Source organism: Vitis vinifera, chromosome 5, assembly GCF_030704535.1.
Source record: "Vitis vinifera cultivar Pinot Noir 40024 chromosome 5, ASM3070453v1".
Taxonomy (NCBI): domain Eukaryota; kingdom Viridiplantae; phylum Streptophyta; class Magnoliopsida; order Vitales; family Vitaceae; genus Vitis; species Vitis vinifera.
In genome coordinates, this window is record NC_081809.1 from 10,309,763 (window position 1) to 10,335,549 (window position 25,787).

Genomic DNA, 25,787 nt, shown 5'->3' on the forward strand with positions numbered 1-25,787 from the left:
TGACTTCTCAATGTAATACTTAAGTACAATATTTTGCAGATGTAGAGAAGAAGATAAAGATGCCTATTTATATTATATTCTGAGTGTCCATGGACAAGGTCGGACCATTGTTTTCTGTACATCTATTGCAGCTTTACGCCATACTTCTTCCCTATTGCGCATTCTTGGAATCAATGTTTGGACCCTTCATGCCCAGATGCAGCAGCGAGCACGTTTGAAGGTTTTTTTTTTTTTTTTTTTTTGCCTTTGTGTGCATATGTCAGTCTTTTTTACCTATTTGAAGGAGTGGAGCAGATTGGTGGTAAAGACATATTTCTCAAGGCATTATTATGATCTAGTAGCATTAAGCGGGTCATTACATCTTTTTTACTGTTCCATTTTTCTTTTTCATTTTCACCTTAGTCTGTCTTGTATGCTTGTCTACTCTGGCTGCCCCTCATTTTGTCTTGGTGCCTTTTAATACCACCTTATTTGCCTATGGCAAAAAGAAAAGTTCTAGTCTGTTGATTGATTTTATCATGGCACTTTGTATTCTCTTGGTTGAAGATAAGTTTTTCTGTTTGGGCTTAATGCAGGCAATTGATCGTTTTCGTGGAAATGAACATGGTATACTTGTTGCTACTGATGTTGCAGCCCGAGGCCTTGATATCCCTGGTGTTCGAACTGTTGTTCATTATCAGCTTCCACATTCAGCAGAAGTAAGTCGATATTCATGGGATTTCCTGTCATCAGTTTGTTAAAGTTCTTATGGTATTTGGCCTATTGTTTGTGGTAGGTTTATGTCCATAGAAGTGGAAGAACTGCTAGAGCTTCTGCTGATGGATGCAGCATCGCACTAATCTCACCAAATGATAGATCAAAATTTGCTAATTTGTGCAAATCATTTTCAAAGGTATTGCTTTTTTTTGAACAGGTCATTTGTGCCTTTCTCTAGATTAAAGTGATTAACTAGCAAAAAATGTATATTTAGTCATGTGACTTATCCTTGTTTCTTGAAATAAAATTTGAGTGCAAAATGAGGTTTTTTTTTCTTTTGGGAAACTACATTTAGGAAGTTGAATTAGATGATAATTAAATAAGCAATATCCATGCTTATTTAGCTTATATTGATACCTATGTCACATGGGATCATGAGTTGTCACAAATAAATGATGGTTAAATATCTGGCTTTGTCATGAGCCACTTAATTGTTGAGTCTATTGACATTTTGTTATGTAGTGTTTTGTTGTCACATTGATTAACCGTGATCTAAAGCTTACATGTTTGTTTTAAAATGAATGTGTGATGATTGATATCTAGGGTGGCTGCAAGTTTGAAGATGTCGGGGGGTGACAAACTTGAGCATGTATGGATGGATTTGTAGATGTTGTTATCTAGTTCTTAAGAAAAAAATGTAATTTTAGAAGGAATCTTCCCATTTTTGTCTTCAAGATGAATCTATTCAACATCCGATAACAAACACAGTTTTGACCCTTTAGAGTATCATATGAATACCATTAGTTGGGACATTAGAGGTTTGGGTTCTAGGAAGAAAAGAAGGATTGTTAAGTATTATTTTCTTTGCCATGAAAGCGCCAATACTGTGATGCTTTAGGAAACAAAGAGGGAGTTATGGGATAGGAGATTTGTGGGTAGTGTGTGGAAAGCTAGAAAGAATGAGCAAGTTGTGCTTTCAGCATGTGGGGCATCAAGAGGCGTTGGGGTTATCTGGGACTCAAACAAGTTTAGTTGTTTAGAGGTGGTATTTTCATTAACAATTCAACTGAACTCAGATGAAGAGGAAACATTTTGGCTTACCTTGGTTTATGGTCCCAAAAAGTCAAATTTGAGGAAGGACTTTTGGATGGGAGCTACAAGACCTTTTTGGCATGACTTTTCCGAAATGGTGTGTTGGAAAAGAAAAAGGGGGCTAGGGAGGAGGGGGATTTTAATGTCATAAGAAGAATCTTTGAAAAATTGAATGTATCCAAAATAAATAACATGAGGGATTTTGATGGATTCATAAGGGTAAGTGAATTAATTGATCCTCCTCCTTGAAATGTTTCTTTTACTTGATTAAATATGCAAGAAGTTTTAGTTTGTGAGAGGTTGGATAGGTTTTTATATACAAATGTGTGGTAGCACAGGTTTCCTCAAAGCCTCCAAATGCACTCTCTCGATTGACCTTTGTGATCAATTTCCAATTGTTCTAGGCACCAATCCATTTAAGTGGGGTTCGACTCCATTTAGGATTGAGAACATGTGGTTGTTCCACCCTAATTTCAAGGAAAGATTTAGTTTTTGTTGGAGTGAGAGTTTAGTTAATGAATGGGAAGGTCATAAGTTAATGAAGAAGCTTCAATTTATCAAATCAAAGCTAAAAGAATGGAATAAGGTGTCCTTCAGAGATTTAAGGGAGAAAAAGAAAAACATTCTTTGTTAGCATTGATGTTAGTGAGTAGGAAGGAAACTTGACTCCAGAGCAATCAATTTGAGGGCCTTTAAGGAAGAAGGAGCTTGAGGAGTTATTGTTAAAGGAAGAGGTATATTGGAGACAAAAATCTAGGGTTTGATGAACAAAGAAGGGGATTGCAATTTTAAATTTTTCCATAGGGTGGCTAATGAGAAGCAAAATAGAAAATTCATAAAATCGTTGATGTTTAAAGAGGGAGAAATTCTAGACAACATTGAAAACAGTTCTAAGGAGATAATACATTGTCTTGGAAAGTTATACTCCAAGCCCCTTGGTGCTTCATGGAGGATAGAAGGATTAAATTGATCTTCCATTGCAATAAAGAGTGTTATTTGGTTGGATTGACATTTTTCAGAAGAGGAGGTTCACAATGCCATTTTCTAGTTAGACAAGGAAAAGGCCCTTGGGCTTGATGGTTCTTCCATTTCAGTGTTCTATGAGTGTTGAGATGTGATTAAGGAGGGTCTACTAAGGGTATTCTCAGGTTTCAACAATAATGTGATTATTAACCAAATAACCAAAGCACCAATGCAACTTTCATTGCCATTGTGCCAAAAAATAGACAAACCAATAAAATTTCGGATTTCAGACCTATAAGCCTGGTCATGAGCTTGTACAGAATCATATCAAAGGTCTTATCAAGGCATATTTGAAGATTCCTCTATGAAACCATGTACATCTCCCAATGAGCTTTTGTTGAGGGTAGACAAATTTTGGATGTAGTGCTGATTGCCCATGAAGTGGTGGATGAGAAAAGGCATATGATTATGTAGATTGAGGTTTTCTGGATCACGTACTAGAGAGAAAAGAGTTTAGTACAAGATGGAGGCCTTGGATGAGGGGTTGCTTGTCCTCAACAAGTTTTGTGGTCTTGGTGAATGGAAATGCCAAAGGATGGGGTTAGGGTGACCAAAGGTTTAAGACAAGAAGGTGCTCTTTTCCCATTCCTTTTTACTATAGTAGGCTTAGTAGTTGATATATTAAGATGATGTTGAGAGCAGAGGAGAGTAGTCTTTTAGGGGATTCCTAGTGGGTATGGATAGGATTAGAGTGTCTCATTTACAATTTGAAGATGATACCATTTTTTTCTCTAAAGCTTTTATGGAAGATCTACAAGACCTTAAACTAGTCCTATTGGTTTTTGGGAACATATCAAGGCTAAAGATCAATTTAGACAAGAGCACTCTATTTGGAATTAACACACATCAAGATTTGGTTTCCATGTTGAAATTGATGCTTGAATGCAAAGTCTGGAGTTGGCTTTAACTTACTTTGGTCTTCCATTAGGGGGGAATCCAAAGGCAATTGAATTTTGGGATCCAACTATTGATAGGCTGTTGAGGAGATTAGATGGATGGAAAAAGGCCTTTTTGTTTCTAGGGGGTGGAATAACTCTAATTTAGTCATGCTTGTCTGACATCCATAATTGTTTTTTTTATCTCTTTTCAAGATTCTAGTGTCAATAGTGTCTAAGATTGAGAAATTGCAAAGATATTTTCTTTGATTAGGAGTTGGGGAGGGTAAAAAAGATCTTCTCATTAGTTAAAACCTAGTGTGTAAGCCTAAGGAGTTTGGAGGTTTGAGATTTGGTTGGTCTCTTTGAGGAATCATGCTCTCTTAGGGAAATGACTTTAGAGGTTCTCTAGGGAAAGTTTTGCCTTTTGCAGTAGGTTATTTTGAACATTTATGGGACACATGTGGATGGATTGGACACTAACATTATGCTTAGATGGTCACATCGGTGTACTTGGCAGGTCATTGCACATACATTCTAGGCTTTTTCAAGTTACACTCATTTTGTGGTGGGTAACAGGTGAAAATTTGTTTTTGGGAGGATTTGTGGTTGGTGGATCAACCTTTGTGTTCATAATTTTCAAGTCTTTATAAAATTGTCATGAGTAAAAATCTCACCATTTTAGCTATTCTTGACTATTCTTTTTTTTTTTTTTTGGGGACTTCTAATTTCAGATGCAACATTTCAGATTTGAATATTGAAGACTTTAAAAGACTTATATCATCCCTCCCTTGTGTGCATTTGTCTTTATCTGCCCTGAATGTGATAGCATGGTCATTGACCTTTTCATATTCTCAGTCATAATTTTTTTCATGATTTTGTCTAATACAACATATATTGTTCTTTTCTCCTAGCCAAATTTATATGCAAATCTAAAGTCCCATCTAAGGTTAAGGTCTTTGTTTGGTTAGTGACACATAAGAAGGCATATACCTACAACATGCTATAGTTGAAAAGACCTTTCAAATCCCTTAAGCCTGATTGATGTGTTTTATGTAATGGGAATGAAGAGTCTATTGACCAGCTGCTTCTGCATTATTTGATAACTTTGGGGCTTCGACATTGTCTATTTAGATAAGTAAGGATTGATTGAGTTCCACTCAAGAGCATATACGCTATGATGATCATTTCATATAAGGGTTTTTGGCAAATTGCTTGTCTCAATTTGCTTTGGATTGTATGGTGAGAGAGATATGTCGGAACTTTTTAGGATAAGTGGAGGATAGGGGAGAGTTTGTGGGATTTACTTCACTGATATTTCTCTTTCTGGGCCTCATGCACCAAGGCTTTTACATGCATTCCTCTAAGTGTTAAACTCAATTGGCGTTTGGTGTCTAAAGGGTTTAGACATCATTGAGTGCAGCTTAGTTAGAGCTTGTGGAGATGGCAACTTTGTATATTGTGTTCTAGTCTAGTACCTTTTGTATAGACTCCTTGTATACTGGAGGAGTTTAATCATATTTTGACCAGGTTTTTTGTAATAGTGGGAAGGACTCTTCATTTTTTTCATGTTTTCTTTAACATGCATCTCTTGTTTCTGATGTGTGTGTGAGAGAGAGAGTACAAACCCTTATCAATTTTGACCCCAAGGCTTAAACTGTTAGTTAATGGCCCCATAATTTATATTATGTTAACACCCTGCTCACCTGCATGTGGAAAGACAAATCACGTATCACAGGCTATTTATAAACAAAACTGGGGATAAAAAGGTGACTCAAACTCGAGATGTCTAGTATAGAGAGAGAGAGAGAGAGAGAGAGAGAGAGTACAAAACCTTATCAATTTTGACCCCAAAGGCTTAAACTGTTAGTTAATGGGCCCATAATTTATATTATGTTGACACCCTGCTCACCTGCATGTGGAAAGACAAATCACATATCACAGGCTATTTATAAACAAAATGGGGAATAAAAAGGAGACTCGAACTCGAGATGTCTAGTTAACTATGGCTCTTGTCTATGTTAAACTACGTATTTGACCCAATGAATCTACTATGTATATTAGGCTAACACTCCTAAAAGCTAAATATTATGGAATTAGTCAAAATAAAAATCATATGGATGAGGGTAATTCTTTTCCCTTGTTTATCTTTTAGGGAAATTATAAGAAAAAAGAGAGTTGGTAAGTGATGAAGAAAATACATATTATATGAGAATTTACTCTTCCTTTTAAAAGGTTGAGGAAAGTGAAGGAAAAGAGTGGGCAGAATTTTGTAGCCAACGAGCTTCTGAGCATATCAATTTTTGTCTTCCTCCTTTTCTCTATCTGTGGGCTTTGTGGCCAGGATGTGAGGTTGGGGACTTCCTGGCTAAGGTGCTCCAGTGACCTTCCATGCCTGTGATGCAGTTGGCAGTGTTAGAGATTAGGTGGCTGCTGCGGCTATATTTGGTGAATTTGAGAGAGATCCCATAGCATCAATTTTCCTTCTCAGATGGTAGGTAGCTGCTGCTGCTATATTTGTTGGATCTGAGAATCATACTGCCACTTTTTTCCTCATGTTGTCAAACAAAGAAAGCATTTTTATTTCCATTTGTTGTTTCTTAAACGTTTCTTTTCTCTCTTTGATTCTTAGATCCAACAGATTTTAATTATAACCTTTTCACATACGAGTGAAAAAATTTGTAATGAAAAATGGAAGTGGGAAAGTTTAATACAGCCAGTCATAATGTGAAACATACATTTAAAGCTAACCTTCATAACATGTGGAGGGGTGAAGTTTTATTTATCTTTAGTGATTGTTTAAGCAGAATGAGAATTTTTTTTTTTTTTTTTTAAATAAAGTAAGCTGAGGAAAGGTGGATGTGATTCACATGAGATTTACAATAATAAGTGGAAGCAGTTCCAATTTAATCGACAGCTTCCCTTAATAAATACCTCTTTAAGTAGATTCAGGATAAAAGAATGTAGCAAAACTTTGATCTTATAGTTCACTGATGTCCATTTCAATGTCAAAAGAGATCATATATTTGTATTTTGAGATTGAAATATAATTTTTTTTTTTCAAATTTTAGGATATATTGGGCATAGATAAAATGGTATTGTGTGCATTTCTTGAGTTTGGATGGGTTGGAAACTTTGCACTCCTGATTTGTGCATGGAAAATTTTGAAGGTGGGTTGTTTTCAATCACATTGGTGAAATATTGTACTGAGTGTAAAAAAGTGTTAAGTTTACTAGCTGCATGCTGTAGTCCTCTAAAACGAAGCAAAATGACTTACAACCTTTTTATTTTTTTGAGAAGCTACTTTTAGCTGAAAGTTTTTTGTTGTCTACTTGTTATTGATATTTACTACTTTATTCCAAAAAATCGATTTTCTGAAGCCACACCTGTTGTTGCTTGACATCATCTTTATCATAATAGCTGAGGGCTGTTGTAATTCTGATAGAGTTAAATAGTATTTTGGTGGAGGCTGGGTGGTGGTGTGTGGGCTGCTTGCCAACTTTACCATTTATTTGAGAGGATTCTTCACTCTATATACAGGAAAGTTTTCAGCGATTTCCTATAGAGAGCTCATACATGCCAGAGGTTGTAAAACGTTTATCTCTTGCACGTCAAATTGACAAGATTTCGCGGAAGGACTCCCAAGTAAGAATGCCATTATTTTTTTGGTAGTATTGTAGATATGAACTGACATAATTATGGATTTCTAAATGCAGTTTTGATGCCATGTGGATTCTGGTTTTAGATGTATTTTGGAATGATTGAACAGGTGGAAATGACGAAGATTTGGCTTAGTAGCATCAGATAATGATGAAACTTATGATAGGGAAATGTATATGTTTCTTTTTCTTCTTGCATTTTTCCTTATGACATTGTGCATGGATTTACAAAATTTCCTGGTATTTTTTTTTGGTTCACTAAATTCAATAATAAAAAATTGGATATTAGCCTCATATGCGTCTCATTATAGTGCATGTCATTTCCGTTGTTAGTCTAATTAATTGCTGCATTTTGGACATTGGTTGTTGTCTTCTTATCTTCCCCCTTTTTGGTGGTTGGGGTAAATTGATTGCTTCTTGTACTCCAGATGTGAAATATCGTTAAACACGGATATATCGGTACTTGGATTTTACAGATATATCGAAAATATTAGAGAAATATCGGTGGATATTTTGACAAAAATATTAGTAACACAAAAATGATTCAAAATTCATGGAAATATTTAGAGAAACTTCAAAATATGATAAAATAAATAAAAATACACATTTTAAAGTTGTTTTTTAAGTGTAATTGACATAGGTATGATTAAAGAGAAAAATATCGGTAAGCAAGGATATGTCAGTATTAATAATTTATTATTTATCCAATCAAATTAATTTTAATCTATAAAATAATTGAACTTAATTATTATTATTTTTTATATTTTAGTATTTTTGAATAAATTTATATTTTAATATTTTAAAATAAAAACATTCAAAATTAAATAAAATTAAAAGGATAAATATAAAAAATTTAAAAGTGAAGTGATATTAATTTTTTAAAATAAGATTCATGAGATAATGATGATGTATTTAATATTAAAATTATAATTTATTTAATTCAAATGCATCCAATAATGTAAAATAAATGATGATGCATATATGAATTTTTAATATTTATATTTTTTATATTTAATTATCATATAAATGATATTAAAAAATACTTGTTAAGAAAATTATAATGGTGGTTTTTATATATTTATTAATTAAATAAATAAATTTTAAAATAACATTATTTATTTTCTAATAATGAACTTTAACATATTTATCATCTATATATATTAACAAAAGGGAAGATGACCCAATGGTAACCCAGCTTGAACCCAAACCTTTTGGTCTGGGTTTGAATCTGGCGATAACAGGGCTAAAAAAATTGAAATTTTAGCCTTAAAGGTGGGCAGGTTGGGCGCTAACCGTTGGATGCCTTTATGGTCGTTGGATGTAGCCTTGACCGTTGGATGCAAGGGGAGAAGGTGCTAAAAAATTGCCTGAAAAATCAGTGATTTTTTGGCATTGCCCTCGCCCTACGCGTGCGTCACTTTACGCCCAATTTTTTCGCCAATATATCTCCTTATAGCTGATATTTCGTCTATTTTCCCGATTTTCCTCCTGACCAATAATCGGTGGCCGATATCGTTTTGGCCACCTTCGATATCCGATTTTTCGCCAATTGTTTGGCAAAAAAATCCGATATTTCAAACACTGCTTGTATTCCTCAAATATTGAGGCCAACAAGGATATTGTATTATGTCACAAGGGTCCTGGGACAAATATGTGGACAACGGTGATTGTTTATATTCCATAATAGGGTTGTTAGATTCTTTCTTGGGAACCTTTGCTTGCCTTGTTACCCAAGCTTGGAAGAATCTATTTTTATCATCATCAACTTGCTCTTGTATTTTGTAATCTTGAGCTTGCTAGATTTCAAATAGTATAGCATAGATGGCATCTGGTTGTCCTCTATATTTGGGACATTTTGTTTGAGTGGTGCCAATAGTTGCTATTTTTTGTATAGTTATCTGTATGGTTCTTGTGAAAAGAGAGAAAAGGGAGAATCCCTAATTTTTGTTATTGAAAAACTGTAAATAACACGTATTGGACTTGGGTATATATATATACATGTTAGTGGGACCCACAATACAATAAGGAAAGAAAAGGAAAAGGAAAAGGAAAAGTAAATAACCTAAATAAATGTACACTATCTAACACTCCCCCTCAAGCTGGAGCATATATGTTATATGCACCAAGCTTGTTACAAATGTATTTAATTCTAGGACCTCTAAGAGATTTAGTAAAAATATCTGCTAGTTGATCATTTGAATTGACAAAACTAGTCGCCACACATCCTAATGCGATCTTCTCTCTAATGAAGTGATAGTCAATTTCAATGTGTTTGGTCCTGTGAAGAGAGAGAGAGAGAAAAGGGAGAATCCCTAATTATTGTTATTGAAAAACTGTAAAGAATACACATTGGACTTGGGTATATATATACATGTTAGTGGGACCCACAATACAATAAGGAAAGAAAAGGAAAAGGAAAAGTAAATAACCTAAATAACTATACACTATCTAACACTCCCCCTCAAGCTGGAGCATATATGTTATATGCACCAAGCTTGTTATAAATGTATTTAATTCTAGGACCTCTGAGAGATTTAGTAAAAATATCTGCTAGTTGATCATTTGAATTGACAAAACTAGTCGCCACACATCCTGATGCGATCTTCTCTCTAATGAAGTGACAGTCAACTTCAATGTGCTTGGTCCTTTCATGGAAGACTGGATTGGATGCAATATGCAAAGTGGCTTGGTTGTCACAGATGAGCTTCATTTGTTCATCCTTTCCAAATCTCAACTCCCGAAGAAGATGTTTCATCCATATGAGTTCACATGTTGTTAGAGCCATAGCTCGATACTCGGCTTCAGCACTAGATCTGACCACTACATCTTGTTTCTTACTCTTCCAAGATATTAGGTTACCTCTAATAAAAACACAATACCCGGAAGTGGAACGTCTATCTGTGGGTGAGCCAGCCCAATTTGCATTAACCAACAACTTGGGTATGACCTCTGTTCTCGTACAACACACCTTGGCCTGGTGTGCTTTTGATATATCGAAGAATGCGGATTACAGCATCCCAATGGCTATCACATGGTGACTGTAGGAATTGACTAACCACACTTACAGGAAAAGAAATGTCTGGACGAGTAATGATGAGGTAGTTCAATTTACCTACAAGTCGCCGATATCTCCCAGGATCTCCTAAAGGCTCCCCCTGTCCTGGTATAAGTTTGACATTTGGATCCATAGGAGTGTCTACCGGTTTACAGTCTAACATACTGGTTTCTTCCAAGATGTCCAAAGCATACTTCCTTTGGGAAAGAACCACACCGGAACTGGATTGAGCTATCTCAATCCCTAAGAAATACTTGAGTTTCCCCAAGTCTTTAGTCTGAAAGTGGATGAAAAGGTGTTGCTTTAGTTTTTGAATACCATTCTGATCATTGCCTATAATGACGATGTCATCCACATAAACTACCAGATAAATACACTGTCCCGAAGAGTTATGATGATAGAAAATGGAATGGTCTGCTGTACTGCGGAACATGCCAAACTCTTGAACAACAGAACTAAAACGGCTAAACCATGCTCGAGGAGATTGTTTCAAGCCATATAGAGAACGGCGTAACCTGCACACTAAACCAAACTCCCCCTGAGCAACAAAACCAGGTGGTTGCTCCATATAAACTTCCTCAGCAAGATCCCCATGAAGGAAAGCATTTTTTTTTTTTTTTTGATAGGAAACCACGCAAGAATATATTGATAGAAAAAGAAGTACAAAAGGAGGATGGGGAATCCTCCCTCCAAAAGAAAAACTAAACAACATGAAAAAATAACAATACACTAGGCCGTCCCATTGGAACTATTGGAACTACACACTGATAGCCAATCAAGTTGTAATACGTTAAGGGGGGTGCCCTTAAAACCCGCTGAACAAAACGCCCAAAAGGACGCAAGGAAATGAATGGAATCCCAAAGATTCCTTGAATTCCTAGCCTTGTCCTCAAATATCCTAGCATTTTTAATATCTAAGTGATAAAGAGGCCAAGAACGCATAGCAGCCATGGAAAGCAATAGACGAACAGAAGCTATCTTGGCAACAGGAGAGAAAGTGTCACCATAATCAGAACCATAAACCTGAGTATAGCCTTTAGCAACCAAGCGGGCCTTAAGGCGATCAACCTAACCATCAGAGCCAACCTTAACTGTGTAGACCCAACGACAACCAACTGTAGATTTACCAGAGGGTAAAACAACAAGATCTCAAGTGCCATTGGAGTGTAAAGCAGCCATTTCATCTACCATTGCTTGTCGCCAACCTGGATGGGAAAGAGCCTCAGGGGTGCTCTTGGGAAGAGAAACAGAAGATATAGCAGAAACAAATGCAGAATAGGGTGAAGATAATCGATGGTAACTAAAAAATTGTAAATGGGATGAGGATTACGAGTAAATCGATTACCTTTCCGAAGAGCAATGGGTAAGTCAGCAGAAGGAGGCAGAGCCGAGGCAGGAGAAGCCGAAGGGATAGGAAGTGAGTCAGCAGGTACCTCGGCCAAAGAAGGAGGAATAGCGACACAATGATGGCGATGATAAACCTGAAGTGGGCGAGAAGGCACTACATCAGGTGGGGAGATAATGGGAAGAGGTAAGACTTCAGAAACAGGAAGAGACTCAGAGGTGGAGAAGAACGGTGAGTCCTCAAAGAAAGTGACATCAGCGGAGAGAAAGTAGCGATGAGTCTCAGAGGAATAACAACGATAACCCTTCTGAAGTCTGGAATATCCCAAGAAGATGCATTTTGTGGCTCTGGTAGAAAGTTTGTCCTGCCCAGGAGTGAGAATATGAACAAAGCAAGTACAACCAAAAACACGAGGAGGAAGGAAATAAAGTGGTTGGTTAGGGAAAAGAAGGGAATGAGGAATCTGATCGTGTAATACAGATGAGGGCATACGATTAATCAAATAACATGTTGTAAGAACAGCGTCCCCCCAAAAACAAAAAGGAACGTGACTATGGAGAAGGAGAGTACGAGCTGTCTCAACAAGATGTCGATTCTTACGTTCAGCTACCCCATTTTGTTGAGGAGTATGAGCACAAGAAGACTGATGAATGATCCCATGTTGAGACATAAATGAAGTAAATGGTGCAGAAAAATATTCCCTAGCATTGTCACTGCGCAACACACGAATAGAAATATTGAACTGGGTTTGGATTTCAGCATAAAATTTCTGGAAAATAGAGAATAACTCAGCTTGATTTTTCATTAAAAATAACCAAGTACATCGAGAATAGTCATCAATGAAAGTGACAAAATATTGAAATCCTAAAGTAGACGCGGTCCAACAAGGACCCCAAACATCAGTGTGGACAAGTTCAAAAGGAGACTTGTCCGATTATTCAAACGCTTTGGGAACGAGACACGAGTATGTTTCCCAAGCTGACAGGACTTACACGCAAGCGACAACAAAGATGAAAAACGAGGGACCATTTTCTTGAACTTGGATAGACTAGGGTGGCCCAGGCGACTGTGGATGAGGAGGGGAGCATCAGTGGAAATGCAAACTGCAGGAGTTGAAGGCGAGGTGAGGTGATAGAGGCCTTGAGACTCACGTCCTATGCCAATCGTCTTCCCCGTACTCCGATCCTGTAATGTCACAAATTTATCAGAGAAAGTGATAGAACAGTTAAGAGTGCGAGTTATTTTGCTGATGGAAATAAGATTAAAAGGACACTCAGGGGCATAAAAGACAGAATGGAGAGGCAAGGAAGGGAGAGGATGAGCGAAACCAAAACCTTTAGCCATAGTTTGGGAACCATTAGCTAAAGTAACAGTAGGTAAGACAGAGGTAGTAATAATAGAAGAGAAAAGATCCTTATTACTAGATATGAGATCAGAAGTGCCAGAATCTAGAATCCAAGGTCCAAGAGAAGATGTGTGGGTAAGACAAGTAGAAGTATTACCAGTCTGGGCAACAGAAGCAACAGAAACTGACTTGGTGGCCTGATAGCGGAGATAGTCATCATACTCACTGTCAGTAAGGGAAATACCTTGAGATGTGGAGGAACTGGGAGGTTGAGGCGACTGAGGATCAGATGACTGGGCCACTGGGGTAGTGCTGGGAGGCCGCCCATGTAACTGATAACATCGATCACGAGTGTGGTCAAACTTATTGCAATAGGTGCAATGAGGATGTTGGCCTCTACCTCGGTTACCACTGTGTCCTCCTCGAGAGTTAGTTTGAGAACCTAACACAGAAGAATCTTAAGTGTTATCAGATGGCAAAGTTTGAGTGGAGGAGATACAGAGGAGGCGAGCAAACACATCATCCAAGGATGAAACGGAGGAACTGCCAAGAATTTGATCGCGGACGGTCTCGAGATCTGGACGGAGGCCAATAAGCGTAAGGACCATGAAGAACTTGTCAATTTGTGTTCGTTGATCCCTAACATCAGTAGTAAGAGGCATCACAGTCAAGAATTCCTCTTTAAGAGAGGCAATCTGGCCAATATAAGTAGATAAATCCATGTCTTGTTGTCCAACATTAACAATAGAAGAAGCCACCTTATAAAGACGTTGGATATCATTCGTGTATAGCCCTTTTGCCTGATTCCAAAATTTAAAGTATGTTTTGTAGGCCCGAAGATGAAGTAGAATCTTAGGATCAACTGATTGTCATAACACACTACATAACTATGCATCTATCTTCCTCCATTGTACTCTGTCAACCTCAGGGATATTCGCCTCCTACGTAACAAGGTGATCCTCATAACCTTGACCCATAAACCAAAGCTCCACAGAGGCAGACCAGGACAAATAATTTTCACTGCCAACCAATTTCTCCGAAGTAATCATAGGAGATCCAGATATGACAGAGGAAAAAGTGGAACTTTTGGTAGCCATATCTACTTATCTAGAGAACGAAATACGTTTGGATCGAAGAGAGCCCTAATACGGCTTCAGATCACGGCTGAAAGAAGAAAAACCGAGGATCCGCGGCTGTGAGAGACCAAATAGTAAAGAAAAACAAATGTGGCACTACTGGAAGGGTAGAAGAACACTTCCTAAGACACGTGCAGGGCTCGGGGTGGAGAGGAAGTCACCGGAGGTTGCTGGAAAGGCTGTTTAGAGGGCCGACGGAGACAAAAAACCCCAAAAAAAATGCACTTTCAGGGCTCAGATGGCACAAGCACAGATGGAGAGTGGCTAGACGGCGTCAAGCGAGGTTGGAGGTGGAAGCGCGTGGCCGGAAAGTTCTCCATGCGCCCTCACTTGTCGGCGCGTGAGATTTAGGCCATCGGAGAAGAAACGCACGAGGCCAGCGCATGGCTGAGAGTCTCCCTCTGGTGCTTTGAGAAAACTTGAAGATCTCCTCCTTGCGCACCTGATGGTATGGTCGGTGTCGGAAAAGGATGTCGCCGGAAAGTCGTCGGCGATGAGGTTTTCTGACGGCGATACGGTTGATCGGAAAGCTTTAAGAGATGGGAAGGATGACCGGAATGAAACACGGTCACTGAAAGATTTCCTAGAATGGATTCACGGATAAACCAGAAATAATTAGGGTTTTTTTTTTTTTCTCCTTAGGCTCTGATACCATGTGAAAAGAGAGAAAAGGGAGAATTCCTAATTTTTGTTTTTGAAAAACTGTAAATAATACACATTGGACTTGGGTATATATATACATGTTAGTGGGACCCACAATACAATAAGGAAAGAAAAGGAAAAGGAAAAGTAAATAACCTAAATAACTGTACACTATCTAACAGTTCTCTTAGGCTAATCCATAATTATCTCCTTCTGCATACAATTGGAATAAATTAAAATTAAGATTTTGAAAGTTTTCAACTAATAAAGGTCCATTCATAATCAACTATATATTTCTCTAAAAGTTCTCTCAACATTTATGGTAACTATGTTTCCATTTAATTTTCTAAAAATTCTCAACATCCGATTAAAATAAAAGATTTATCATATATATATGTTTAACATTCAATTAAAATAAAAAACTGAAAACATCTGGGGATAAATAGAAAATTTTCACCAAAGCTTAACATTCAATTAAAAAAAAAATGATAATTAAGATAAATATAATAATTAATATCATAAAAAATCTAGAGATAAATTTTTATAGTTAATATAAAAAAGTTAAAATTTTGGGATGATAAGAAATTAAAGATGAGCTATATTTTATCAACTTCTAGTGCACTAGAAGGTTTTATTACAAAACTAATATAAATTTTTAAAGTTTTAAATTGATCAAAGTTTACTAGTACAATATTTTCTTAAAGATTTTTCTCAAGATCTTATTAAAATAAAACTTGATGATTCATAACAATTAATATCATAAAAAAAATCAAATTTCATATAGTAAGACATTTCAATATCAATTTTATTCTACCAATATCCTAGAATATTATAAAAAAATTTATCATACAAATTTTTATTATAAAATTAACATAAATTTTAAAAGTTTTTAACCAATGAAAAATCCGCATGTAAGTCCTAACATACCATAATAGTTCCTTAAAAGTTTTCGCAACATCCTATTATAGTAAAATCCTATGATAAGTTTATAGGTTTTTCATTTGCAATTAACCATATCATAATTAGAGAAATTCCAATATCATTCCTTTAATTAAGGAAGTTGGTTTTGCACTACACTAGTCTATTTAGATAATATAAATGTTCTAAGACTGCAAATAGTGAAGATTAGCTATGAGATCGAGAAACGAAGTAAATTAATGCTTAGCATCTTATCAAAATAAAAAATATGAGATACATATCTTCTAAATAACAAAGATACGCTATATTAATTCATATCATAAGAAATAAATTTCTTATTATATGAAATTCCAATATCTGTCCTATTATTTCAATATCATAGTGTACGGGACAGTATTTATTATGATTAATTTAATCTTTGAAGCGTTTAACTAATGGAAGTTCACCTCTAATTTACTTTGAAAGTATTGTATTCAAGTACCCGCACACATAGCAAAGATATTTTTTGGTCGAATCTCTATGTCATAAGATTTTGTGATGCAAAGGATCCAACACCTATGTATGTAACATAGCAATTCTCCATTTTTCTATTAAAATGAATGGCCAGCAGAAAAAAAAGCTCAATAATTGCAGTACTTGAGAGTATCTCATGCAATAGGTGGGTAAACATGGATTCCTACTTGCATTCTACCTCTGCAAACACAAACAGGGCCCTGGTTCCAGACCCAGTGATAACATCAATGGAGATTTCCATAGCTTATGCTCCCACAACAATGAATAAGACCTTTTTTGGTCCTTGTTTTAGGGTGATGATCTGTTCATACGGTCATTGGAGATCCCCTTGTGGACTAGACTCTGGTTGCGAGACTGTTTGCAGAGACTTTGGTTTTGAAAGGATGCATGGCCATCAGCACTTTTCTTTTCTTTTCTTTTTTGTTTTTTTTTTTTCATAAGAGTGTCCTTTGCTGATTCTTGGGAGATGGCTATGGAATTGAGCAGCATGGGGTGCTTCAAAACTGGCAAGGACTTGTCTATAAACCTCTGGTAGAAAACTTGTTCATGATGATGAAACTACCTAGATGGGGGGACGGTGGTGTTTAAATTGGTAGTCTTAAGAAAGTTGGGATTTTTAGTACCAAATTTAAGTTGACATTTTGAATTTCATCCTCAAAAGCAATATGGATAATGCAAGTAACTTAAGAAATATAATCATGCCAATGGCTCCAAAATATAATAAATCTAAAACCCCCCATCTAGGGTTCCAAACAGTGGGGCTTTCAAGAGGGCCTGGATTGATAAAGGGTCTTCCTTTTTGCCTTTGGAACTCGCAATTCTTGAGGCTTTTGGGGTGGGTTGTGCAGAGCTGTGGAAATCAATCTCCAGACCTTGAAGTTCACAGACCTTTCTTAGGTAGGATGTTTCTGTCTCTTGTCTTGGCTTCTTCAACTACACTTCTTTTAGGCACAAGTGAAGTTGCAGGTGGAGAACAAAAGCTCTTTCCAGCAGTTGTCATCGCTATCATCATGTAACCTCTTTTCCTGTACATCTCTCTGTAGTTGCAGAAAAAAGGGCAGGTAAGCCCCTTGGCTAGTGGGTTAACTTACTGAACTATTGAATCTGGTCTTGAGCCTAGTTGCCAAGTAGGGGATGAAGCTGTCTGCCCAATAGTTCATATTAATTCTGCTGGTCGGAGATTTGCAAATCATGGCAAGGTGGATGGGTAAAGCAAGAGTAGGCAGGGCAACAGTATTCAAAATTCAAATTAGCCAATCTGGTGACTGTTTTTTGGCCTATTGGGGTTTCAAGTTAGATGGGCCTGACAGTAACAGGTTCATTTTGCTGAAAAGTTCCAAAGTTCCACAAAAGAGAATGTGCTTTGGCAACAGTATCAAAAATAAAGAAAAGTGAATGTACTCTTTTTACTGGATGCAGAGAGATGGGCAACTGGGAGGCTAATTTGTAGCCAAGACTGCTTCTTGCTGGATTTCGCTTTTGGGGATCCTTGTGCCTTCTAATATTCTTCTTTTTATCGTTTCTCTTTCCTTTATTTTATTTTATTTTTTTAATTTTAGGAGATTTCCTCGTTCCCATCTCTTGTGGTGTTCTGCTCTCTCCTATTATAGTTTTGTTCCTTTTAAAATGATAATTTTATAGTTTTCACCTTTGATCAACTGGAATGTGGATGGGGAAAGATTCACTGTGAATAGGGAGAACCTGATAAAAGCACATGCTCGCTGTAGCAGTAAGTATGGTAAAATTGATGATGATTATAGTAATGCATCTTCAATAAAAGACAAATAATTTCTGTTTAACAAGATTTTAGTGGTTCTGGATTGACCATATGGTGAACTTGTTTTATGGTTTATTATCTCATACCAATTGCTAAATGAGCTGAACAAACAAAATGTTGATATATTGTGTTTAGTCAATGATACCATGGTTTCTTTGATTTTGCTATTTGTTAATGTTGGTTTTTTTTTTTTTTTTTTGGCATTAATTAATAGATACATATGTAGTTTTTTGTAAACACATGTATATAAGACATATATATATATGTAGATTTTTCTTGCATATGAATTGTTTATTCACAATTCCCTTCACTCCTCCCCTTTTCCTTTCTGTTGAATCCACTCTTGATTCAGTAGTAACTTATAAGATTTGTTGCTCTCCTCAAACTGAGAACACCTATAGTTTTGGAGGTTCCTTTTCTGCCAATGCATTTAAGATGTGTTTTTATTGGCTGTTGTAACTTTTAACTATTTAAATCACTTGCATGCTTTGCTTGCTTCATTCTTTCCGTTTGTGTCCTTTTTAGGAAAAGGCAAAGAAAAGCTGGTTTGAACAAAATGCAGAAGCATTGGAATTGATTGTGGATGAATCTGATAGTGAGGAGGAAAAGGTGAAAATCCATAAGCAAAAGAAAGCCAGCTCCATGCATTTGAATAAGTTGCAACAGGTCTACTCTAACCTGGATATTTTCCTGTTGTTTTCTGTGCAAATTGCCTGCCACAATTGTAACTTATGTAGAACCTGAAAGCATTGCAGTCTTTTTATTTCTTTTTAACTTTGGTAAAAATTCTGGCATTTAAATTAATTTATTGTATTTGAAAATGCAGGAGCTCAATATGTTGCTCTCACATCCATTGCAACCAAAAACATTTTCGCATCGCTTTTTAGCAGGGGTAACCATTTACAGTTTTTCCCTCCAATTTTTTCTCACTTTGGCTACCTTTCTACATCTCTATTGGTTTGATGACTTTCAGTGTGTTCATATCAATAATGTCAGTATGTTTTTACTTTTAAGTAACCTCTGCATGCAGACTTAGAACCACAGTGCATGGTTTGATTGTAATTGGGTTCTTGAGTGTACATGTGTATTAGTATCTGTGAGGGAGATAGAGTGAGACATATATGGACTGAGAGGGTTAGTGGAGACTGGAACCTTCAACTCTGGTTATAATGAGGGTTGTGGGTGTCTCTATGCGTTGACATTATCTGCCTGTTTTTTAATTACAAAAAGATCTTTGTCAAGTTCAAATCACATTAAGTCCTGCCATCAGTACTCTGGACTCTGTAAACAATACATGAGGCATTTTGGGAGCATGCTCTTATGCAACAAACTTGCAGCTTGTTGGAGATTCACTCTCAATCTGACACTCTGTGGTTGAGAAGGTGAAGCCTCAAATAGCTAGACCAGGGCACTAAAATTACACTATATGCCTATTATGGTTGAGTGAGTGACTGAATATGTGTGCATGTGTGTGTGTGTGTGCAGCCTCTTTTAGGCTTAATGGGGCACTGAAACTGTACTTTGACTTCAATATTTGCACTATAATAAATGAGTTTATTTGTTTTTGTGGGATTCAATGCATTAGTTGTTAGCTTCTCCTCCATCATGCAACCTAGCTGATTTCTAATGTCTGTTGTTTTACAAGCCTTAGATCAAAGAATTTTTGTCACTAGTTAGCTTTTTTTGTTATTTATTGAATATGTCCATTGAAAACATGCAAAGAGGATCTTATTTCCACAAATCATTGTAATTTTCTGTGCTGTATATTTGTATTATTAGATTGTATTTGCGTGTGTTTGTACTCACAAATGTGGATGTTTAGTAATTTATTAATTTGAAGAATCTTATTTTGTTAAGGTTTATGCTTTTTCTGTTTTTCCTTGTAAATAAGAGGTAAAACCCATACACGGGGGTTTACAATCTGTGGCACTGACACTCTAAAGAAGATCCATGTTCATCTCTTGAACATGAATCTGTTTCAAATATTTGTCCCATGTAGGCCATGCATACCATGTGAAAATATGTAAAAAAAATTCTGGGCATATGTGTGTATTTATATATAGATAATCTGTTTGTGTGTGTGTGTGTATTCCTGTAAACTCACTGTGTCCCTGTCCTGCTTTTTTCTAGATTTTCTGTTTCAGCATACTTGCATTATTATGTCCTACTGTCCCAAGTCTGCTTCAGTGCCGGATAAATCACAATTTCCTGGAAGTAGTTTGTAGCTTATGGCAACTGTTTTATTTTATCAACAACCTTTTTAGATTTATTAGACTCTTCTAAACCTAATGTTTGTGTTGCTTTAGTCAGTGGGAAGTTACATTAGCTCTGATTCTCATCAAGATTTTGCATCTCTAAACTGCTTTTATTATTTTATCGCATTTGTGTTGGCATGAGCAGCTCCTTTTGGAGAAGTGGTTATGGCAGTTATCAGTTTCTTACCAATTTGTTGATCCTGTCAGTATGTGCATGATCCTTAAATTCAATTGGGGCAACTATGAGCTAATATAGGGTTACCTATACCACTGTATATTCCCCAAATTTCAGTGATGTTATTCTTTTATGTATATTATAATCAGTGGACCAATTGACTGTTTTCCCAGGCTGGTGTTTCACCTCTCCTGCAACGTCAGTTTGAAGAACTATCTAAGCAGAAGCTAGATGATGGAAGGAGTTTGGGAGAAAGCAAGAGAAGGAAATTGCTTGTTATTGGTCAGGAATGTGTGGAACCTCTCCAGGCACTTAGGAGTGCTGGTCAGGAGGTAATGCTGGAAAACACAGTTAGAATAGCATTTTTTCCTGTTCTCTTCACCTAATGATTATTTAATCTAGTATTCTCCTGAAGTTTTCCCTTTTTTCTATGTGATTTACAATACGTGCATACTCTCTGGTGCCTGAAGTGAGGAAATCTTAAAAGCCTAGGTTCTGATAGTTCATATGTTTAATCACTTAAATAGATGCTTGTATGGTTACAATTAAGGGGGTATAGAATATAGTCAGAAGAAAGTGCCTGATTCAGACTTTCCTTTGTCTTCTGTTATTTGTATCACCCAGGTGTGCATGGATGTGAAAGAGACTGCAGAAAAACGAAGAAGTTTGGAGAGTTTAAGGAGGAAAAGAAAAGAGGAGAAAAAACGTATTCTTCCTCCTCCCTATCATATCCCTCCATAATTTTTATTTTTATGTTCTAGTCTCTAGTGTGTACAGGGAATCAACCTTTCTGATTCTGTCATTGTCTCTCTTCCAGAGTTACGTGATCAACGAAGAAAGCAGAGGAAAAGACTAAAGGCAGATGTTGAGTGAAATTTCTCCACTTCAACTCCTGAATGAGGAGAATACGTGGACACTATAAACATCCCCTATGGTGCGGTTTCTTATTTAACAAAGTGCCAAGTCATATTTGAAAATTAAAATTTTGACAGGTACCTCTTCAATTTGTTTTAGTCTAGGTTTGAAGTTTGAAACTTAATAAAAATGCACTTCTATTTAATCTAGTTTTAGAAGTTGATAATGTTATTAGTCTGGATAGGCAGGCTTTCACATCACAATTTGATTCATTCTTACGGCATGGCATTAGCACATATCAGCCATATAAATTAGTTATTGTCTATTTTTCAATTCAAGTTAGCCTTCTGACTTTGATTTGGCTTTGTTGCCATATCTCATCTGAAAGAACTGAAAGAAGGATGAATTTGCAAGTTAGGCTTCTGACTTCCATTTTAGCTGTTATTCTTGATTTGGAAAATGACAGCCAAGAAAGTAGGAAGGAAAAGGAAAGAAAACTGAAAACAGAAAAATCCATGTGCCTGAGGGCAGCCGCAGCTGGATGGAGAAAAGGTCAGGAATATCAGCAGTTGACATTTGATTATATCTATGATGTCATCTCCCTCCCAACTGAAAACCCTTATCATTTTGATGGTATTTGAACATTGATCCACCGTTAGCTTTGCGTCTAGAATTGGTTTTCTCTTGATTTTATATTTGCATATTAGGAGAGTTGCAGCTGTCTAGGATCACTACAGCAGATTTCCCCAGTCCCCCCCATGGGTGTGTCCATACAAGAAAATGATATAAATGATTGTACATTAAGGTAGTTATAGTAATCCAGGGAGTCGACTGCAGAGTTGGTGGTCAATTGGTCTATGGTAGGCATGCCTTTTTGTGGGGTGGGGGGTGTGGAATAGTCAAAGTAAGAAGGCCAGGCCTTGAATATGAATGCAGATTTGGTGTGGACAAGACTGAAAAGCTGATTCTTTCTTAGCCATGGCTTTGACTTTTGGGGAGAGATAATGCCACATGATTCAAAGCCTGGAATATATTCAATAGTATGAATTTGAATTTTTGAGTCTGAAATTTGCCTTTATTCAGTGGGCTAAGGGTTTCATAATTGATGGCGGTCAGCCAGTCAGTTCAAACTTTACTGAATGCTATTAATTTCCTGGAAACCATGGCACTTCCTTTATAGTGAAGTGGAAAGGTGACCCAAATGGTGGTAATTATTGGATTGGGTAAATTTCATTGGAAAGGACAAATGGGCATGTGTTTTTTCTACATCAATCACTACCAAGCCTAGCTTTTCTAGAAATGTTGACCCATGTGTTTTGCGCACAGTTAGAGGGTATTTGATAGTTATTTTATCAAATGTTTTTAATTTTTATAATATTTTGAAAAATAAAATTTTTTAAGGGTTAAAAATACTTATTAGAATCATTGATAAACACACTTTTAAGCTCTGTTTGGATGAAAAAAAATATTATTTTTAAAAATAAAAGTTAATCATAAATTAAATATACAAGATAGAAATTCTTCTACAAAAAATATAGATTTATTTTATATCAATTTAATTTTATACTTGAACCTTATTTGTAAGTTTGATAGTATATCATTGTCATTTTCTAATTTTTATTTTTATTTTTTTATAGTATATATTACTTCACCTTAAAGTTAAAGTTTGAAAATACTAAATAGACCGTTGCATGCCCCAAAAATTAAAAAATTAAAAATAAAGGACAAGTTCCGTTTGACCGTACGAGGAGATAAATAAATGGGCAGTTGTGGCCTGTGGGTGTTTACCCTCTTATTTTTATATGTTTTGTTCAAATGAGTCGTACCACTATTAACATTCACAAAGTTTATATATTAGAATTTTGCATGGTTTATAAATTAGAAAAGCAAAGAAAATTTTATTTATAGAAATAAAATAATTACAAAAGTTATTTATGTATTCACTGTTTTATTTATTTTTATTACTAAAAATAAAGGTGGTTATAATATTAGAAAAGTTAAAGCTTTGTTTGGATGGCGTTTTCAAAAATAATTTTGAAAATAATTTTATGTTATTTTATAGAAGTATAGAACAAAAATTTGTTTGGTAACTTAAAATATTTTTAATTTATTTTTTATATTTTTAAATATATTTTAAAAATAATTTTTATATATAATAATTTATTTTTAATCATTTTTTATATTTATATAATTATTTTTTAAAATAGTTCTTTAAAAACCAGTAAAAATAACTAAGATTTTTTTTTAAAATTCCATATTTTATATTTTTAAAAACTTTTTTTATTATTATTTTCATTTTTTATTCTGAATAATAGAATACTATTTTTGTTTTTGATAAAGATACAATTTGAGATGGAAATAATTTATATTTAAAATTATTGGTGTGTGTGGTGTTCCCAAGAGCAAGGAAGGGATGAAAAAGGGTGTCCAAACGTTGATAGTGGGCCCACATATTGTGAGATAAGCCCAAAAGCAATCTGGGCCTATTGAATAGAGATAAGGCTTAATTTTGGAGAAATTGTGCGCCACTAGCACTTGTAGCTTCTCTCTGTCCTTTTCAATCTCCACCTCTCGAACATGGGTGGACCAACTCCTCTCTTGTATTGTTTTTTTTTTATTTAATGCTTTTGGACTTTTCTTCGTTGTCTTTTTGTGTGCACAAAGTCCGCAGTTCGTACATATTGTTGATATGACACATCATCAACCAGATTCTCCACCTCGTTTCTTTTTCAAATGTAAAATGGAAGGTGCAATATGGTAAACGCCGTCTAATATTGTCATGTAGAATGGTACGCATCCGTTCTAGGATTGTATTTGAATTATCAAATTAATGTGTTGCCTAAATTATTCCACATGTTAGTCGTTTATTTTATTTATGTTGTTTGTATTAAAGTTTTTGCGAGTACAAGTAGTATTAGAGAGTTGATTGAAGGAGTTTAAAAAAAATAAAACACAAAAAAATTTTAAAAATGAATTTTAATTAAAGGTGGAGTAAATTTTTATTTCATTTTAATATAATATAAAGTGCAAGAGAATCATGACATGCATGAGACAAAATCGTGGCACCATTGACACGTGAGGAAATAACATAAGAAGAAATGGCCTAAAGTAAGGGATGCCTATGGGGAAACCCCCTTCTCTTGTTTGCACTTAATAAATATGTATTCTTTAGTCATTCACTCTTAATTGTAGCATATTCTCGCATTACGAAATAATAATAATAATAAAAAAAAAAAAGTCTTCGAATTCTTAATTAATATAAATAAATATTATTTATTATGGGTGTTTTTATAAATATTATAGATTATAATAGGAAAAATGTTTATGATGTGAGGATGGATTTGTAAATATAATAGTGTGGACCCCGCATTTCGGCTCATGCGTTTCCCACTCGATGGTGAGCTCGAATTTTATTTGAAAAATGATTTAATTGGTTAAAAAAATGACTTGGAGTCGCCACTTATTTTTGTTTTATTTTTTAAAGGGTAAACAAAATAAGAAAGAAAACCCTAAGTGTGACTCCTTATTTTGGAAAAGGCGGTCTATGAAAACCGGATCGGGTTCGGGGGTCAGGTTACTTATCGGGAAGGTACGGTAAAGACCGTAACACCCCTCTAAGTCCCTAAAGTCGGGTCTCTACTAATAAAATGAAGCAATCATGGTAATTGATGAGGGAATCAATGAATACTCAGAATGATCATGCACATGTGAGAATCTAAACATGCGTACAGAAAATGACCCGAGCGGGTGTGGATGCGTACCTGGGCAGTGATCCATAAAGCGCTATCAAGAAGTGAGGTTAGCGCACAATTAAGGAATAATTTCAAGCATGTCATAGAGCAAAATAAAGTCAATCATGCATGGCAATTAAATCAATCGATCGATCAATCAATCATAAAGTCACCCATGTTGGGCCCCCACCAAAGCCCGTTTATTTTGCATGGACCAAATCCGTAAATTCCATTATTCAGAATTACAAAATTTGATTCTTTGCTTATTTCAACACATTTTTAAAACAGAGGAGCAGAAGATTGTTTTGAAGACCAGAATGGAATTAAGCTATTTGAGAGAAAGTCGGATTTTTGAAATTCATTTGAAAAATTGGAGTCCCGAAGATTACTTGAAAATTGGAGTTTTTTTTAAAAATTAAATTTCGGAAACGGAATTTTGGAAATCAAATTTAAAAGAAATTGGATTTTGGAAATTAAATTTGAAAGAAATGAAATTTTGGAAATTAAATTGAAGAATTTGAAAATTTGAAAAGTAAATAAATAAAATAATAATAATATCGGAAATAATAAAGATTAAGTGAATGTAAAAAAATGGGATTTTGGAATTAGAAATTAAATTAAGAAGTAGGAATTTTGGGAGAATTTAACTTTAATATTAAAACATGAAGGAATAGATAAATAAAATGGTGAATGGT

The 25,787-nt window shown here is 35.5% G+C and overlaps 1 protein-coding gene across 2 annotated transcripts in view; it reads left to right on the plus strand.

The window, feature by feature from the left end:
• The window catches only part of LOC100261404 (DEAD-box ATP-dependent RNA helicase 13), a 41,754-nt gene extending 20,188 nt beyond the window's left edge, over window positions 1-21,566 (plus strand). For both annotated transcript variants that reach the window (XM_059736944.1, XM_002282468.5), the window contains exons 7-15: window positions 40-220; window positions 576-698; window positions 776-892; window positions 7,227-7,331; window positions 18,602-18,742; window positions 18,903-18,968; window positions 20,680-20,838; window positions 21,131-21,212; window positions 21,324-21,566. In XM_059736944.1, the coding sequence (XP_059592927.1) occupies window positions 40-220; window positions 576-698; window positions 776-892; window positions 7,227-7,331; window positions 18,602-18,742; window positions 18,903-18,968; window positions 20,680-20,838; window positions 21,131-21,212; window positions 21,324-21,379 (1,030 nt within the window). In that variant the 3' untranslated portion in view covers window positions 21,380-21,566. The remainder of the gene's footprint in view (window positions 1-39; window positions 221-575; window positions 699-775; window positions 893-7,226; window positions 7,332-18,601; window positions 18,743-18,902; window positions 18,969-20,679; window positions 20,839-21,130; window positions 21,213-21,323) is intronic.
• Window positions 21,567-25,787: the final 4,221 nt, after the last annotated feature.